A 17,106-nucleotide genomic window follows, 5' to 3' on the forward strand; every position below is an offset into this window, starting at 1 on the left:
TCTAACCCCATGATTGCGAATATATCTTTGTTAGATTGATTTACTTGGAAAATTTTATAGTACTCTTAAAGTGTAATGATGGAAGAAAAGAAGGTTAAAATAACACAATTTATATTGTATAAAATATGGTTTTCAAACACATGTTTACATATAAACTATAAATCTAATCATTAAAATCTCGGTTCAAAAGTATTTACAGTACTGAATACTGATCATTCTTCAATATTATGTCAATTACAAAAAAATAAAAATAAAAACAATCAAAATCAGGGATTATCTTTATTTCTGACATTTAAATACATCGGAACTCTCATTATGCTCTTCTTCATTTTCACTTTCCCTACTGCCATCACCTGTGTAAATCATTTCATCGATTAATTCAATTCACCTTTAAAAACAAAACCAAGAATGGTATGTAATAGCAGCTCTATATAATTCCACACAGAGAGAACACGTGCAGTCACCACCAATTTAAAGACGACTGACGGATTTTTGAGTTTTTTGACTGACAGGCCACCGTCACCTACCGCTCGTTTTGTTTTTGATTGTGTATGACCGTGAATTGACTTCTATTCCTTTTGAACAAGGTGTAAAATGCAAGTGCATTGTTTAGGGCTCTTACAATTCAATGATTCGTTTAGTTATTTGTTTGGTTTTCGGAAATACGACAATTACCTAGCGCAGATTTGCATGCGCATTATTAATTTTGGAGTACTTGTATGGGCGTATTCAGAAAGAAAGCTTGAAACTTGTAAGCGCTTATCGGCGCTTGTCATGTTCATATATTTTCCTGTCAGTGCTGGTAAGTGGTAACCCGCGCAGGAAAATATATGAACATGACAAGCGCCGATAAGCGCTTATAAGTTTCAAGCTTTCTTTCTGAATACGCCCTTTCTTATTGTAAAAATCTTAATAAAAATAAACTGTTCTGTGTTTGTACTTCATAGAGAAACGATTACTTTTTCAGTACCTGGCAAAGAATGATTTTTAAAAATATACTTGTTGTTTATGGTTATCTTGGCGTCTTTACTCTTTGTCAAGTTCGAGATACGCTGCGGTCGTGCATTAGCAATTCACGGAATTAAAATGTTATTTTGCAAAAATAATTAGAGTTTGCACTAATAAAGTCTTGTTTTCAAGACAGGGCGTGTTTAGCGTTGATCGCGCACGTTTTATAAGAAAAACTATCAAGATGGCTGATATAAAGGTGAGGACTTGATACTTGTCTTGGCGGCATTTTGATCAGTAACGGTCGTCGGGCATATTATTGTAGTTTGTTTATGTAGCATTGAATGTATGTGCCAAATCATATTTTATTGTTTCTTTAACGGTTATTTAGTTCATAAATTATAAAAGGCTAAGGAGCGATATTAAAGCTTTTGGGAATAATTTAATGCATATAAATGAAGTAGGACATCGTCCTTAATAATAATTACATGCGCTGCATATTTCTGATATTGTATTTATTGTAATGGAGACTGGCGCAAGGTCTTTTGACTAAGCGCTATATGAAAAGTCCGTTACTGCAATTATTTTATATCTACCTTCAATCAAACATAGATTTACCTGCAATTACTATTCACAGAGAAATTCATCAGATACAATTATTAATTTATCAAAATAAACTGAAATTGAAAAAAGAAAAGTAACTAACAGTTGTACAAATACCATGTGAAACCTGTTGCTAATAAACAAATATGTAGATCTATACTTAGTCTATATAAAAGTATAACACATAAAATATTAAGTTATAGTAAAATCTTTTCTTTAACTAAACACTTGTTGATTGTCAGCCTTCTAAAACATAAACATATAACTGTGAATGAAATACAGTAGAAGTACACACCACTTGTATGTATTCTATTAAAAAAGTGGTTAACTAAACACATAGACATTTATTTGAAATATGTTTTATTGTTGCTATTTTAATGTGCACTTAATAATTAAAAGATTTAGTCAATAGAATTAGAAAATTGAATAAAAACACAGATGTAAATTATAACCATTACTTACATACATTATATTTGGATGTTATTGCAGACAATGTTCTCAAAAATGAACAATGGTACCACAAATGGTACTGGCGAGGCTGTGCCCGCCAAAAACCAAAAGGGTAGTATTGAGAAGATATACCAAAAGAAGTCGCAACTTGAGCACATCCTCCTCAGGCCTGACACATATATTGGATCTGTTGAACGATCCACAGAGACTATGTGGGTGTACGATAAGACCAAGGAGTGTATGGTGCAGAAAGAACTGACTTTTGTGCCAGGTAATGTTATTATTTAGTATTCATTGATGATTGAAATATGTAGTCACTCATAATCACACTTGAAAATTAATTGTAGCAAAACAGCTTACAATTTTGCATATAACTGCTAAAAAATAAGGTGTTAAATGTTATATACAATTCTAGTTATTTATTAAATGTTATATAATATACAAAATTTGTCCTCAATGCGTAGTTATAAATTTTATCTCAAAGTGATTTTTTGTATCAAAATTATTTTTTCAGGTTTATACAAAATATATGACGAAATATTAGTAAACGCAGCTGACAACAAACAAAGAGACCCAAAAATGGACGTGATTAGAATTGAAATAAATCAAGAACAAAATACAATTTCTGTTTACAACAACGGATGTGGTATTCCAGTCGTTATGCACAAAGAGGAGAAAATGTTTGTCCCAACTATGATCTTTGGACATCTCTTGACATCTTCAAATTACAATGATGAAGAAGAAAAAGTGACTGGTGGCCGTAATGGATATGGCGCAAAATTGTGCAACATTTTCTCCACAAAATTCACTGTTGAAACTGCATCGAAGCAATACAAAAAACATTTCAAACAGACTTGGGGGGCAAACATGACCAAGGCGTCCGAGCCTAAGGTTAAGGAATCCGGCAAGGATGATGATTTTACAAAAGTGACTTTTAGCCCTGACCTGGCTAAATTTAAAATGGAGAAATTAGAAGACGATATTGTCGCCCTCATGTCGCGACGTGCGTATGACGTAGCGGCGTCTACGGCAGGCGTGAAGGTCTATCTCAATGGAGAGAGATTGAAAATTAGTAAATTTAAAGACTATGTAGATTTATACATAAAAGGCAAAGAAGACGAAAATGGACAGCCTTTGAAGGTGGTATATGAAAAGGTTAATGACCGTTGGGAAGTAGCATTGACACTCTCAGATAGAGGGTTCCAACAAGTGTCATTTGTAAATTCTATCGCAACAACAAAAGGTGGCAAACATGTCGACTCGGTTGCTGATAGTGTCGTTAAGAACGTACTAGAGGTACTTAAAAAGAAAAATAAAGGTGGTGTTAATATTAAGCCTTTCCAAGTTAAGAATCATATGTGGATATTTGTTAATTGTCTAATCGTCAACCCAACCTTTGATTCACAAACCAAAGAAAACATGACACTCCAAGCCAAAAGCTTTGGATCGAAATGTAATTTCTCTGAGAAATTTATTACGGCAGTTACTAAGTGCGGTTTAGTAGAATCAGTATTGACATGGGCTAAGTTTAAAGCTCAAAATGAGCTTGTGAAAGCATCGGGTAAAAAGCAAAGCAAACTGAAGGGTATACCGAAGTTAGAAGATGCTAACGAAGCAGGTACAAAGAATGCGCATTTGTGTACCCTAATCCTTACTGAGGGAGACTCAGCCAAGACTTTGGCTGTGTCCGGACTCAGTGTTGTAGGCAGAGACCACTATGGTGTATTTCCCCTTAAGGGTAAACCATTGAACGTCAGAGACGCATCGCACAAGCAAGTGTTAGAAAATGTCGAAATAAACAACCTCATCAAAATCCTTGGTCTTCAGTATAAAAAGAAATATAACACGCTCGACGACTTAAAATCGCTAAGATATGGCAAAGTGATGATAATGGCCGATCAGGATCAAGACGGTTCACACATCAAAGGTCTGATCATTAACTTCATACATCACAATTGGCCAGAGCTATTAAAACTGCCGTTCCTGGAGGAGTTCATCACGCCTATCGTGAAAGCGACGAAAAAAGACAAGGAGATATCTTTCTATTCTTTACCAGAATTTGAGGAATGGAAGAACGAAAATGAGAATTATCACACATACAATATAAAATACTACAAAGGTTTGGGTACCTCCACTGCAAAGGAGGCTAAAGAATACTTCCAGAATATGGAAAGGCATAGGATAAAGTTTAAGTACGCGGGCGCTACGGACGATCATCACATCGAGCTGGCTTTCTCGAAGAAAGGTGCTGATCAGCGTAAAGAGTGGCTGACGAGCCACATGGAAGAAGTCAAAAGGAGGAAGGAGATTGGCCTTCCGGAAAGATATTTATACACTAAAGAAACTAAAGCAGTTACGTACTCGGATTTCGTTAATTTGGAGCTGGTTCTCTTTTCCAATGGTGATAATGTTAGGTAAAGTATTTGACGTAATATTTATTCCTTTATTTTAAATTTATGTCTGTTATCAGTATATTGAAGTTGCATTTCTGTTGTTGACTTATCTTAAATAAATTTTTAGACAATATACATTTTTCCATTTCTAGATCAATACCTTCCATGGTAGATGGCCTGAAGCCGGGTCAACGTAAAGTGATATTCACATGCATCAAACGTAACGACAAACGCGAAGTTAAAGTCGCGCAGTTGGCTGGTTCAGTTGCAGAACACTCTGCTTACCATCATGGTAAGAAAATTATAGTTATTCCAGTAGAAAATTATTGAAAATTTATGTATCCTTCTCGTTTAAACTATGTATGTGTAAATAAGGTACATTGTCACATCTTGTTTGAAACAACTTAATAAGCTGTGCCCTGACCTGTAAAATGTTAAAATTGAACATGACTGGGAAGTTTAATTTTTTTAACATTGTGTTACCTAAATCAAAATAATCAAGGAGCATGTTTAATCAAATAGCTGCAAGCATTTACAAAACATCGAGTTGTTAGAATTTTTTTATTTAATTACTTTAAACGAATGTTTTTCATATGTATCAAGTTCAAAATTAACAAAAAATCCAACCTACCACAGGTGAGCAGTCGCTCGCAATGACGATAGTGAACCTCGCTCAAAACTACGTGGGTTCAAACAACATCAACCTATTGGAGCCCCGTGGTCAATTTGGTACAAGATTGTGTGGTGGCAAGGACTCGGCCAGTCCCAGATACATATTTACTCTCATGTCTCCGCTTACGAGGTTGATCTTCCATCCGCATGATGATCCTTTGCTCTTGGTAAGTTTATAAATGGATAAAAAAAGATGTTTAAATATGCATAATATATAATGACTAAGAACTTTTATTATTAGCAATAATCATAGTATAAGTATTCATTTATTTTATAATAATGTATGTATAAAAAAATGAAGAATATTTATAATTAATATTATTACTATAATAACAATTTTAAGAAAATAGCTCCTATTAATATGTTTATATACTCTCTTGTTAATTTAACTTGAGAGTATATGCACTTTAGTATGCAAAAAACCAAAGAACCACACTTATTTTCTATTTTTTTAAATTGTAGCATGAGTTTGAAGACAACCAGAAGATTGAGCCCATTCATTATGTCCCCATTTTACCAATGGTTCTTGTAAATGGGGCTGAGGGTATCGGCACTGGCTGGTCTACCAAGATACCGAATTACAATCCTAGAGACATTGTTGCTAATATCCGGTGAGTTACATTAATTATAAAATAGCATTAAAAATTAAAAAAAAAATTGATATCAATAACAATTTTTAACTAACTACAATCACATCATCTATTATCCTTTGTGTGTATGATGATTTAGGATTATATTCTCTCCCAAATAACTTGAAACATTCCATTAACTATAATCAAGTAGTAAAGAAATTTTATAACTTTGAGGGTATAGTTTTTGTAGGATGCAGTCATCAAATCTCATTTTTTTTTTCAAATTATAGTTACAGTTCGATTCAAACTTAATGGCGGTTCGGAAGTTAGGTGCAGGTGCGAGTGTAAAATTGTTTTCTGCGCATCGGATCGTACGATTTTCCGAGCCGCCATTAAGTTTGAATCGCACTGTAATAGGTGATAATTTTCTTTATACAATTTTTTTATAGTCGAATGCTGGACGGCGAAGACCCTAAACCGATGCACCCGTGGTACAAGAACTTCCGCGGCACGATAGAGGGCTTCGGCGACAAGTACGTCATATCCGGTGAGGCGGCCATCTTGCCGAACGACAAGATCGAGATCACGGAGCTTCCGGTCGGCACGTGGACGCAGAATTATAAGGAGAATGTATTGGAACCTATGCTGGGGACGGATAAAGTTAAACCGCTTATTAGTGAATATAGGGTAAGTTTATTAAGTAGCTTATTGTGATGAGATTTTTGTTATAGGTTCATGGGCAAAGGTCTATTACAAATTTCAAATTCATTTAATTGCCAGTAAACACAGCATACAAAGATTTTACAATTCAGTTTTCCAGATAATTTACCTTTAAATTATCTATATCAATTAAATAAATTGATACAAAAGATTATTAAAATAATCATCTCAATCATCATATGAATTTTTATCAGTACTGATTCTTATAATGCAGTAAAAATAAACGTTATAATAGACATAACATTTGTTTTTTTTACTCAAAATGAACGTTTTTCTACAGTTATAATAATTATTTTTCTCAAGGAATACAACACAGACACGACAGTGCGTTTCCTAGTGACCCTTTTGCCGGGAAAATTGGCCGAGGTTGAAGCGGAAGGTGTGCACAAAGTGTTCAAACTACAAACCACTATATCCATGACTTGCATGAACGCGTTCGATCACAACAACTGTTTGAAGAAGTGAGTATATTTTTAATTGAAGAAATATATCTATATTAATATTATAAAGCTGATAAGTTTGTTTGTTTGAATGCGCTAATCTCAGGAACTACTGGTCCGATTTGAAAGGAAGACGATTTGAAGGCTTATAGGCTATATATCATTACACTAAGACCAACAGGAGCGGAGCCACTTTTCTCAGATGATTATTTTCCTCATTTAAATATATTTTTTATTGATGCTCTTCTAATGATCGTCTGTATTTTAAAGATTTTTTGTTTTGTTTGATTTTGCTCCGCTTGGATATCCTCAATAATTTTTAAACTTAAATTTTTATATAATATTTATTTTATCATTTCGTTAGATATGATCGCGTCGAAGAAATCCTACGCGAATTCTACGACATGCGCGTGCGTTACTACGCTAAACGTAAGGAGTTCCTCGAAGGCCAGTTACAAGCGGAAGCCGATAAACTGAGCAACCAGGCGCGTTTTATTGTGGAAAAGTGTGATAAAGGGCTGGTAGTTGAGAATAAGAAACGGAAGGTCATGGTTGAGGAACTGATCAAGCGAGGTGAGTGGTTCTTGTATTGAGGCTCTTATAATATGTGTATTTTTAAGTGAAAACTTCTTTAGCGGCGTTGGGTATAAAATCTTAAACTCGCGCCAGGACACGTGGCCTGATCGAAAAAGCGTAAGACGGATGGATATCAAACATGCTCAACGTTAATAATCAAGTTTTCACTTCTGCCGGCACTCACGGAGTGCAACCCGTCTTTTTTTTTATTTTATTGAAGAGCAAACTAGCGTCGCCTGGTGATAATCGATATTCACGCATCCAATAAGGCACTACACTGGGAAGTTGATGTGTTGCTTTCCACAATAAGGAAAGATTTAGAAAAAACTTAATTTAGAGAAGCTGTAGTTCGAAATGAAGCAATCCATGATTATTAAATAACTATGTTTCTTTTTCTGATGATTTATTGATAGAGGACTAATTATTAACAATGTTATGGTTAGGGAGCCAGGTGCAAATTTGGTTAACTATTTCCTCTCAAGAGATAATTCGTCAGACGCTTGAGAGTATAGTATTATAAAGCCTCGTGAACGTCAGCTGGCGCTCGGTTGGGGGGGTGAGCGGTTGTAGCCTCCCACGCACATAGGAAAAAAAATACATTCATTCATTCATTTCCTCTCAGCTAAAAATTTGTCAAATTGTAGCTAACCCAATATCTCAACGAAAAAAAATAGTCAGCTGGTTACAACATGGTGTATTATACGTCAGCTGGTGTCTCGAACATGAAAGTTAAATTTAAAGAAAAATTTATTTTCCGTTATTTCCTCTCAAACAAAAATTTACCTGATGATAGCTTATATGTAACTCTGGATAAATATATATGTCAGCTGGCTGTATCTTGGTGGAAAAACCGTCAGCTGATACGGGAGGCTACAACCGCTCTTCCCCCCAACCGAGCTCCAGCTGACGTTCACGAGGCTTCATAATACTATACTTTGATGCATTTTACTAATTACCGCTTGAGAGGAACTTGGTCATAAAATCTGCTGCTGGCTCCCGGACCATTAAAGATTACAATGTTATAGTTGAGCCAATTTAATAGGCAACATTTGACGTCTATCAATTTTATCTTCATAGGGTGGTAACCTGCTTAAAAACATCGATTAAAGCGAATTAATCGATACGGACTTGAAACATTTGTCAATCGAACTTGAAACACATGTCAATAATTTATGATGATTTTTATTCCCAAGTAATCAATGCATTCGATTCTAGATGTCAGATTTCGATTTTTAGAGTAACGTCTCTGGTATTTAAAAAGAAAAAAGGTTTAATGACACAAAATTGTAGCGACGTCAGTTCTTTAAATAAGAAAATGTTTATTATGTTTAGAATGGTTTATCAGTAAAATCAAATCCTAAAATTAGTTGCATCGGTCATTATTATTATAAATATGTAATCGTAAATTGAAAAAAGTTAAGCAAATGTGCAGTTACAACAAAACGAAATATCATGTTATTCTATGTCGTCGTTACTAGGTTACGTTGTTGAATTTTGTTGAACTGTCAAATGTTGCCTATTAAAATGGCTCTACTATAAAGATTACATATGTCAATATCTTTTTACGATACAATATTTTGAACACCAAACTATGACAGCTCTGTTCTTTATTTGTTACTTGCTTTCCGCCCGCGTTTTCAAAGAAAAACCCGTTCCCGTGGGATTTCCGGGATAAAACCTATCCTATGCGTTAATCCAAGTTACCCTCTATATGTGTGCTTAATTTCATTGTAATCGGTTCAGTAGTATATGCGTGAAAGAGTAACAAACATCCATACATACAAACTTTCGCCTTTATAATAGTACATACTAGCTTTCCGCCCGCGGCTTCGCCCGCATTTTCAAAGATAAACCCGCATAGTTCCCGTTCCCGTGGGATTTCCGGGATAAAGAGTACATTTATAATATTAAAAGGATTAGGATTAGGATAATGTCCTATACTTTGTGACTTGTTACAAAAAACATATTTCTTGAATCTTCTAAACACTATTTTATAACATACTTTTCTTCGTCACAGGTTACGCACCAGACCCGATAGCGGAGTGGAAGAAGCGAGCGAGCAAGATGCAAGGTCTCAATGCTTTGGAGGAAGACGAGCCGCAGGAGTCTGAAGATGAACCGGAGCCCGAGGAAACTAAGGGGAAACCTGTTGATCCAGGTGCGTAAACAGCTATAATGATATACATATTAATTAAATCGGTAATAACTCAGCCCCCGGAATCACAGACACAATAGAAAATCTATTGTGTCGTGGACCGATCGGGCCGTTCGGGGCTCAATGGGTTAACATATGAATGTTCGTTAAAAATGTCACGGTTGTGTTTGTTATATGAGTAATAAATATATTCCCAGATTGGCGGAAGACGCAGGTTCGAATCCCGCCTCGTGATCGAATTTTTTCTATTTAAAAATTTTAACTTATATTTCAAATTTTATTCAATTAGACTTCTTATAAAAGCACTTTTGAATCGTCATAAAAAATTATTAATACTGATTTCATCGATATAATTACAGAGAAAGCGTTCCAAAATCTAAAAGAAGTGAAACGTTTCAACTATCTGCTGGGAATGTCAATGTGGATGCTGACCCGAGAGAAGAAAGACGAGCTGCTCAAACAGAGAGATCAGAAACTTGTCGAGCTTGAAGCGCTCAAGTATGTTTTTATTTATTTTTTTAATTTTTTCTAACATAGATGCATAGTAGTAGTAGTTTGAATGGGAGTAATGGATATGGTTGTTTCATCTAATTCATTTTAAGAGAACTAAGCAAGGAAAGGTATAATAAAAAAAACGATTTAAGTTTTAAATTTATATATACAGTATTAAAATTGTCTATATCATAATCAAAACAAGAATAGCATCTAAGCAAGTAGTATTTAGAATCTGCACTGATTTTCATTGGACTCTATTGCTTATTAGTACCCGACTGTAATAGAATGAGAGATAAATGTTTAATAAAGGTTGCAAAAACCATACAGCTTCAATTTTTGTAGGGGTATTTTTTTAATATATGGTTGTATCTTTACCACGTTGGAAAATATACATATTTTTTCTTATTAACTGACTTATGAAGTGTCCGCTTTGTATTCAGGGGTTACTGTTAAACAACTTTTTTCACTGTTAAACAACTTAGAAATGTTTAAAATAAATAAATAACATAAATTAACAGGAAGAAAACACCAGCGTTATTATGGCGTGACGATTTGGACTTATTCCTCACGCGTCTCGATGATCTCGAAGAGAAGGAGAGACAGGAAGAAGCAGCCACAAATAGGAAGACTTCTAAAGCTCAGGTATTTATATAAAATTATATATTTTATTTGGTCTGTATTTGCTCAGTAAAAGCTATAAAATTTTTAATGAATATGTGTAAGATTTGCTAGTTCTTAGAAGATTCTATTGGCTTAGATATTACAAAAGATTGAACTGTATTGTAATAAATGTAATTGTACGATGTAATTAATGTTAGTGTGTCATTTCATGAAGTTATTAAAATAACAATTTTAGCTATAAAACTAAGCTATTTTATGTATTTTGTTGCTAGACACACAAATGAATTTTTAATTTTACATGCCTTCTCTAGATGGATAGGATAAAGGTAAATATAAACATGGTGATTAGATTTTCATTTATTTATTAATTAATGTTATAAAACAAATGTTGTTCATGTTACAAATTTTTTCGACCAAGTACTTAACATGTAAAATTTTTCGAAAATCTTATTTGTGTTTTTCTAAATAGAATCAAAAAAGTTAATTATCTCTTATTTTCATTATGAAACTTATAACAATCAAGCTATATGCAATTTTAGGTCAATATTATAATAATTAAAAATAACTAAAATGAACCTTATCTCCGAACTAATAATAATTTATAAATTTATAAAGATCACTCTGCGGGTTCGAGTCCCGCTGAGTGATCGAATTTTTTCTATTCTTTATAAATTTATATTTATAAAGCATTTGAATGCCATAAAACCAAAAATACATATAAATTTAATAATAATTTATTTAAAAAACAGGCGGCAAACAAGAAAAATCGCAAGTCGTTAATGGAGATAGTACCATCACAAGATGGCCGTCGCGTAGAGCCCAAGATCTCGGAAGATATCATCAAGAGGATACAAGCGGCAGAAAAGGCGAAAATAAAGAAGGAAGTGAAGAAAGAATATGATCCTGTAAGTGTTTTGTGTAGTTAAAATTTAAATATTCACTTATTTATGTGTTAAAAACATGATTTATCAAATATTACATTGATATCAAAATATTTGAACTGTTTTGCAAATAACAAGCATAATAAAATAATAGTCACCATGTTTGTCTTTTTATATTCGTATGGACTTTCGTATTGACTCTCGAAATTTTTAAGTTTAATAATATGATTAACAATACAATTTAAAATAAATTTTGTGTTCTCTAGGATGACCCAACTGGCATAAGTCCAGCGAGTCAAGAGAAGAAACCGAAAGGGCGCGTAAAGAAAGAGAAAGAAGTGAAAGAGAAAGTAGAGAAGGGAGATAAAGCGGATAAGGATGGACTCAAACAGACCAAACTCAGCTTTAAGAAGGAGCCTAAAAAGGTTGGTTTTTAAACTGATGGATGTAAGATGGTATTACTTATATCAGAGTGCGTTCTCTTTATTAGTACAATGTATATTTATTTAAATTGATTTAGGTTTCACTGCCTCTAGATTTCTATCATGAGCTGATCGGTCACCTAAATGACAAATTATGTGTGCATACGCTGAAAACATTAGATAGTAGGTTCATTAGTAGCAAGTCGTGAATAAAGTGAAGTCCCATGTCCCCTAGTGGGGTAAGGGGCAGATGCATTATACATCTGTTTCACTGATCGATTTTCTTTAGGGACAAGTAGGTGATCAGCCTTCTGTGTCCTACCAGACCGAGACATTTTTTTTTCTTCGTCTCCACCGGGAATCGAACCCAGGACCCTTCGGTGTTACGCTCACGCGTTAACCACTGTACCAAGGAGGCGGTCGTGAATAAGCTAAAAAAAATTGGTTGTTTGTAAAGTAGGTTTACGATCGAGATGTTTACGTGATAACATAATGCAGTGGCAGCGCTCGAGATGAGACGGGAGATCGGTCCGTCTCTCTCTCGTTATACCTGCGATCGCGCTCGTGAGGTTTTGGTGTGACACAAGTTTCTGAACATGTCACCCGACTAAAACGATTTTAAAAACGTTATCACGTTAAAATGAAAGTAATCCACCATTTTGCAGAAGAAGATGACGTTCAGTGGCAGCGACTCGGAGGAAGTGTCGGGTTCTGATGTGGAAGCGATCATAGACTCTGCGCCTGCGCCTCGACCGCGGAACACTACTCGACGAGCTGCTACTAAGGTACTAACCAACAAGCTTATATCTAATACTCTGGAGATTTCAGTATGAACATTAACTTGTAACAAGAAAATATGACCTTGAATGACGCCTGTATGTTTTTTAATCCCTTTCACACCTAGGTAGTTAGTTAGGCGTCATTCAAGGTCATATTTTCTTGTTACAAGTTAATGTTCATACTGAAATCTCCAGTGTATTAGATATAAGCTTCTTGGTACTAACTCATATATTGTATAATGTAAACGCATAAAAATGTATTTGTTTTTTAAGTGAATATAAAAAAGTGTTGGTTGGACTTTATAGGAATTAGGTGTCATTTTTTCAATCCACGAATAGTGAAAACGCGAATGAAGGAAGTGCGCATATGGAGCTTTTACTGTAGTTATGTGTCATTTTATTTGAAATATACTATGGTTATAAATTTATATCTATAAAAGCATTTGAATGCTAGAAAACCAAAAATATCAAATATACTATGGTGGATAATTTTTAAAGATTAAGCACAAAATCAGAGATATTAACTGACAGTCTTCCTCACTTATAAAACGGAATTATTTAAAAACTAGCTGTGCCGCGCGGTTTTACCTAGCGCAAGCAATGTTTTGCATTGCTAAATATTACCGAGTATTAAAATTTGCTCAGTGTTTACGTAAAAGAGCAGCAGACATACAAGTTTAAAAAATTTCAGCGGTTATAATCTTAATAGTTTTATACTATTATTAATATTTTAACAGGTGCAAAAATACAAGGACGGTTCCGAGGATTCCGCCTCCGATTCAGAGCCAGAATTACTAGACAATAAGCTAAGTTCCGATGTTGAGCCTCCGCAGAGAGTGATGTCGGTCAGTGATGATGATGATGATGACTTTAACGTCAAGAAACATGGGAATAAGAAACCTGCTGAAATGGATTCCGGTGAGTTTTGGTTTATTTTGTATTTTATTTCATTTATTTGGAGCAACTTGAGCCTTAATACGAAATTAAAATTATTTAATATTTGTTTTCATCATTTTAATTAAATTTATTAAAGAGAAATGATTAAAACTCATTATTTACTTGTTATTTTAATTTTATCTGACTAAAGTACTAACTTAGAGCTAATCTTCTAAACTTATAGTTAGTTTTTATGAATATTTCACTTCTTATAAAAGGTCGAGCCAATTTAATAGGCAACATTTGACGTCTATCAATTTTATCTTCGAAGAGAGGTAACCTGCTTAAAAACATCGATTAAAGTGAATTAATCGATACTGACTTGAAACATTTGTCAATCGAACTTGAAACACATTTATTAATTTATGATGATTTTTATTCACAAGTAATCAATGCATTCAATTCTAGATGTCAGATTTCGATTTTTAGAGTAACGTCTCTGGTATTTAAAAAGAAAAAAATTTTATTGACACAAAATTGTAGCGACGTCAGTTCTTTAATTCAGAAATTGTTTATTATGTTTAGAATGGTTTATCAGTAATATGAAATCTTAAAATTACTTGTATCGGTCATTATTATTATAAATATGTAATCGTATTTGAAAAAAGTTAAGCAAATGTGCAGTTCTAACAAAACGAAATATCATGTTATTCTATGTCGTCGTTACTAGGTTACATTGTTGAATTTTGTTGAACTGTCAAATGTTGCCTATTAAAATGGCTCTATAATAACTCAGGCCCCGGAATCACAGACAATAGAAAATCTATTGTGTCGTGGACCGATCGGGCCGTTCGGGGCTCAATGGGTTAATTATCATGTAGAAAGAGAGAGTAAAGAGTAAACTTTTAACAAAGAAAAATCAATTTTCTCACATAAAATACGAAAATACGTATTATATTTACTTCCCAACAGATTGTCTATTCGACTCGCTCATTGAAGAAACAAAGAAGGAAGAAACAAAGAAAGAAGAAGCGAGCAAGAACACAAGTTCAGATCGAGCCAACATGCTCTCTAGTGATGGTGATGAGGCTCCATCACCAAAGAAACCGGTGAAGAGAAAGCTGATGAACGTCAAGGAGCCGGTGAAGAAAAAGGTGAAGGCAACCATCAGCTTGGACAGCGATGATGATAGCATATTTGATACTAAAAAGGTTAGTGATTGTATGGTATTGTAGTTATTCGCTTTTAAAGTGATTTATTTTTTGAAGTGAAACTTCTTATCGGGGTTGGACAAAAATTTAGTGTAACATTTTTGCGTTACGCCGTACGCGTGACATTTTTGCGTTACGCCGTACGCGTGACATTTTTGCGTTACGCCGTACGCGTGACATTATTGCGTTACGCCATACTCGTGACATTTTTAAGGTCATTAAGAAGTTTCACTTCGTACGTGTGTACTCTAGTCTCTAGTACACGCATACATTTTTTTTATTTCGAAATTTCATGTTTAATATAATTTACAGGAAACCAAGAAAAAGCCTGCACCCGCGAAGAAACCGGCAAAGAAAGCTAAAAAGAAGATCAGCGATGAGGACAGTGATGTGGAAATGTCAGCGAGTCCCCCCCCAGTGGCCAGGGGCAATGTGAGGGCAAGGGCTCAGCAGAAGTATCGCTTTAGTGATGGCTCCGATAGCGAGTAGACCAGTTTATGGTAAATATTATTGATTTTTGAAGTGAAAACTTCTTTAGCGGCGTTGGGTATAAAATCTTAAACTCGCGTCAGGACACGTGGCCTGATCGAAAAAGCGTAACACGGAATTTTTTTTAGCACTTATATTCCATGCGTAAGACGGATACCATTCCAAAATATCAAACATGCTGAACGTTAATAATCAAGTTTTCACTTCTGCCGGCACTCCCCCAGTGCAACCCGTCTTTTTTTTTTAATCTGTAGGTACTGTTCGATTAAAACTTAATAGCGGTTCGGAAATTAGCTGTGAATGCATGTGCGTAGGTATATTCCGGTAATATATAAAATTGTTTTCTGGTTCGATGTTCCGAGCCGCCATTAAGTTTGAATACATGTCTAATGTCTCTAGTTGAAAGTGAGGTAAAGATAGAAAGTGCCGAGTTAACAGTTTAGGACTTTAGGGGTGACTCTAATAGCGGGTTGAAGAGCGAAGGTCAAGTAAATTATAATATAGCGGATGTTCTTTGGGATGATATGAGATGAAATTAGAATAGCTTATTAATTTTTGAGGGATTTTAGTACCTGTTTATCTAATTGCTTCATGTTTATTACTCTAATTTGTTTAGATAGTTAAAGTAGCCTTGCACACTATAGGTACACTAAGTAAGCTTTGTATAAGTATATCTCGTTCTTATTACTGTATAGTGTATGTATAGTGAATATCTTAAGTTAATATGTTTTTTCTTTGTTTCAGAACCAGTTTTAAGTCTAAAGAAGCAGTATTTGTAAATATAGAAACATGGAAAATATGTGAATGAGTAGTATAAGTACTACGAGCTGAGTGTTTGAGCCTTTTCTATGGAGTTTTGAATCTAGACATTTTTTAATAATTCGTGTTTATGTTTTACAATTTTAACATAAGACATGTTTTAATATAGTGACAATTGTACGTCTGTTCGTAACAACTAATTTTATAGATAAGAAAATACAGTTTCTTTTTGTTTGTACATAATTAATTATCTGTTTAGTTTTCACTTCATTTAATCTGTTTTCTTTCTTTTCTTAATTTATCGTTCGTTAACTTTAATAATTTTCTAATGTAGCTTTTCGTGTATTTTAATATACATATTATGTAATGATTTTGAAATTTACTTTTAATAATATTATATATTATTAGTACAATTTTTGATTGATATATTTTTGTAGACAAATTCGTATGTTCTGTGAGCATTCCGTGTTTTCCAAGTGAAAAGAAATATATTTTGTTGTCAATTAATTAATTGCTGTTAAATTAATGATTAAATGATATTTTTCAACAAAACATTTTTGTAAATAAATAATTTTATACGTATAAACTTGTGTTTTTTTTACAACTCCCATTGAGTGATAAGCATTGAGGTATTATTACTACGTATAGAGAGGACACCACGAACAAAATTTGTGCGACAAGCGCAGCGGCGCGTGGCGGCTAGTGAGTCATACACTTTGTACATATTCTGCCTCTTATTACTTATAAATTAAAACCAATCAATGTAACAAAAAAAAAAAAAATTGGTTTGAGACGATTGACTCTAACTCGTGTTATAAATAGTGTAGTACTGTAGCGATGTCCTCTCTAAGTCTACGATATACGTAGTACATAGTAACTCAATGGTGTATCAATAGCACAGACATGTATCAAGATAGACTAAGCGAGTGTATGTACTTCCCGTGTCCAAACTAAGTTTATGAAACTTACTTGACGCTGGCCAACACTCAGTCCGCGCTTGCAGTTCGCCAAGGAAAGACGTGAAGCTGAATAAAGTAAAATGCC

At 34.1% G+C, this 17,106-nt stretch overlaps 1 protein-coding gene across 2 annotated transcripts; it reads left to right on the forward strand.

Moving 5' to 3' along the window:
• The first annotated feature begins 1,015 nt into the window (after window positions 1–1,015).
• Top2 (DNA topoisomerase 2) lies at window positions 1,016–16,560 on the forward strand. 2 transcript variants are annotated; one of them, XM_089701926.1, is made up of 19 exons: window positions 1,016–1,207; window positions 2,041–2,272; window positions 2,516–4,415; window positions 4,547–4,686; window positions 5,031–5,233; window positions 5,529–5,677; window positions 6,088–6,325; window positions 6,662–6,819; window positions 7,163–7,371; window positions 9,392–9,532; window positions 9,889–10,027; window positions 10,543–10,666; window positions 11,395–11,550; window positions 11,793–11,951; window positions 12,614–12,733; window positions 13,465–13,645; window positions 14,576–14,814; window positions 15,127–15,314; window positions 16,048–16,560. In XM_089701926.1, exons 1-18 carry the CDS (start codon window positions 1,193–1,195, stop codon window positions 15,301–15,303), a joined length of 4,680 nt encoding a protein of 1,559 aa, XP_089558052.1. In that variant the 5' UTR covers window positions 1,016–1,192; the 3' UTR covers window positions 15,304–15,314; window positions 16,048–16,560. The 2 variants fall into 2 exon arrangements, with proteins under 2 accessions (XP_089558052.1, XP_089558051.1); XM_089701925.1 differs by having other exon boundaries at window positions 11,793–11,950; window positions 12,610–12,733.
• The last annotated feature ends 546 nt before the right edge of the window (window positions 16,561–17,106 follow it).

The sequence above is a fragment of the Colias philodice genome, chromosome 12 (genome assembly GCF_061535455.1).
Source record: "Colias philodice isolate Cphi_HAF_F1 chromosome 12, ilColPhil1 Martin Lab GWU primary, whole genome shotgun sequence".
Classification (NCBI taxonomy): Eukaryota; Metazoa; Arthropoda; class Insecta; order Lepidoptera; family Pieridae; genus Colias; species Colias philodice.

Excerpts from the sequence above, each read along its gene's own strand:
- Top2 (XM_089701925.1), top strand. Across the intron at positions 5,678-6,087 it reads GACATTGTTGCTAATATCCG|TCGAATGCTGGACGGCGAAG; the intron begins GTGAGTTACATT and ends ATTTTTTTATAG. Across the intron at positions 12,734-13,464 it reads CTCGACGAGCTGCTACTAAG|GTGCAAAAATACAAGGACGG; the intron begins GTACTAACCAAC and ends ATATTTTAACAG.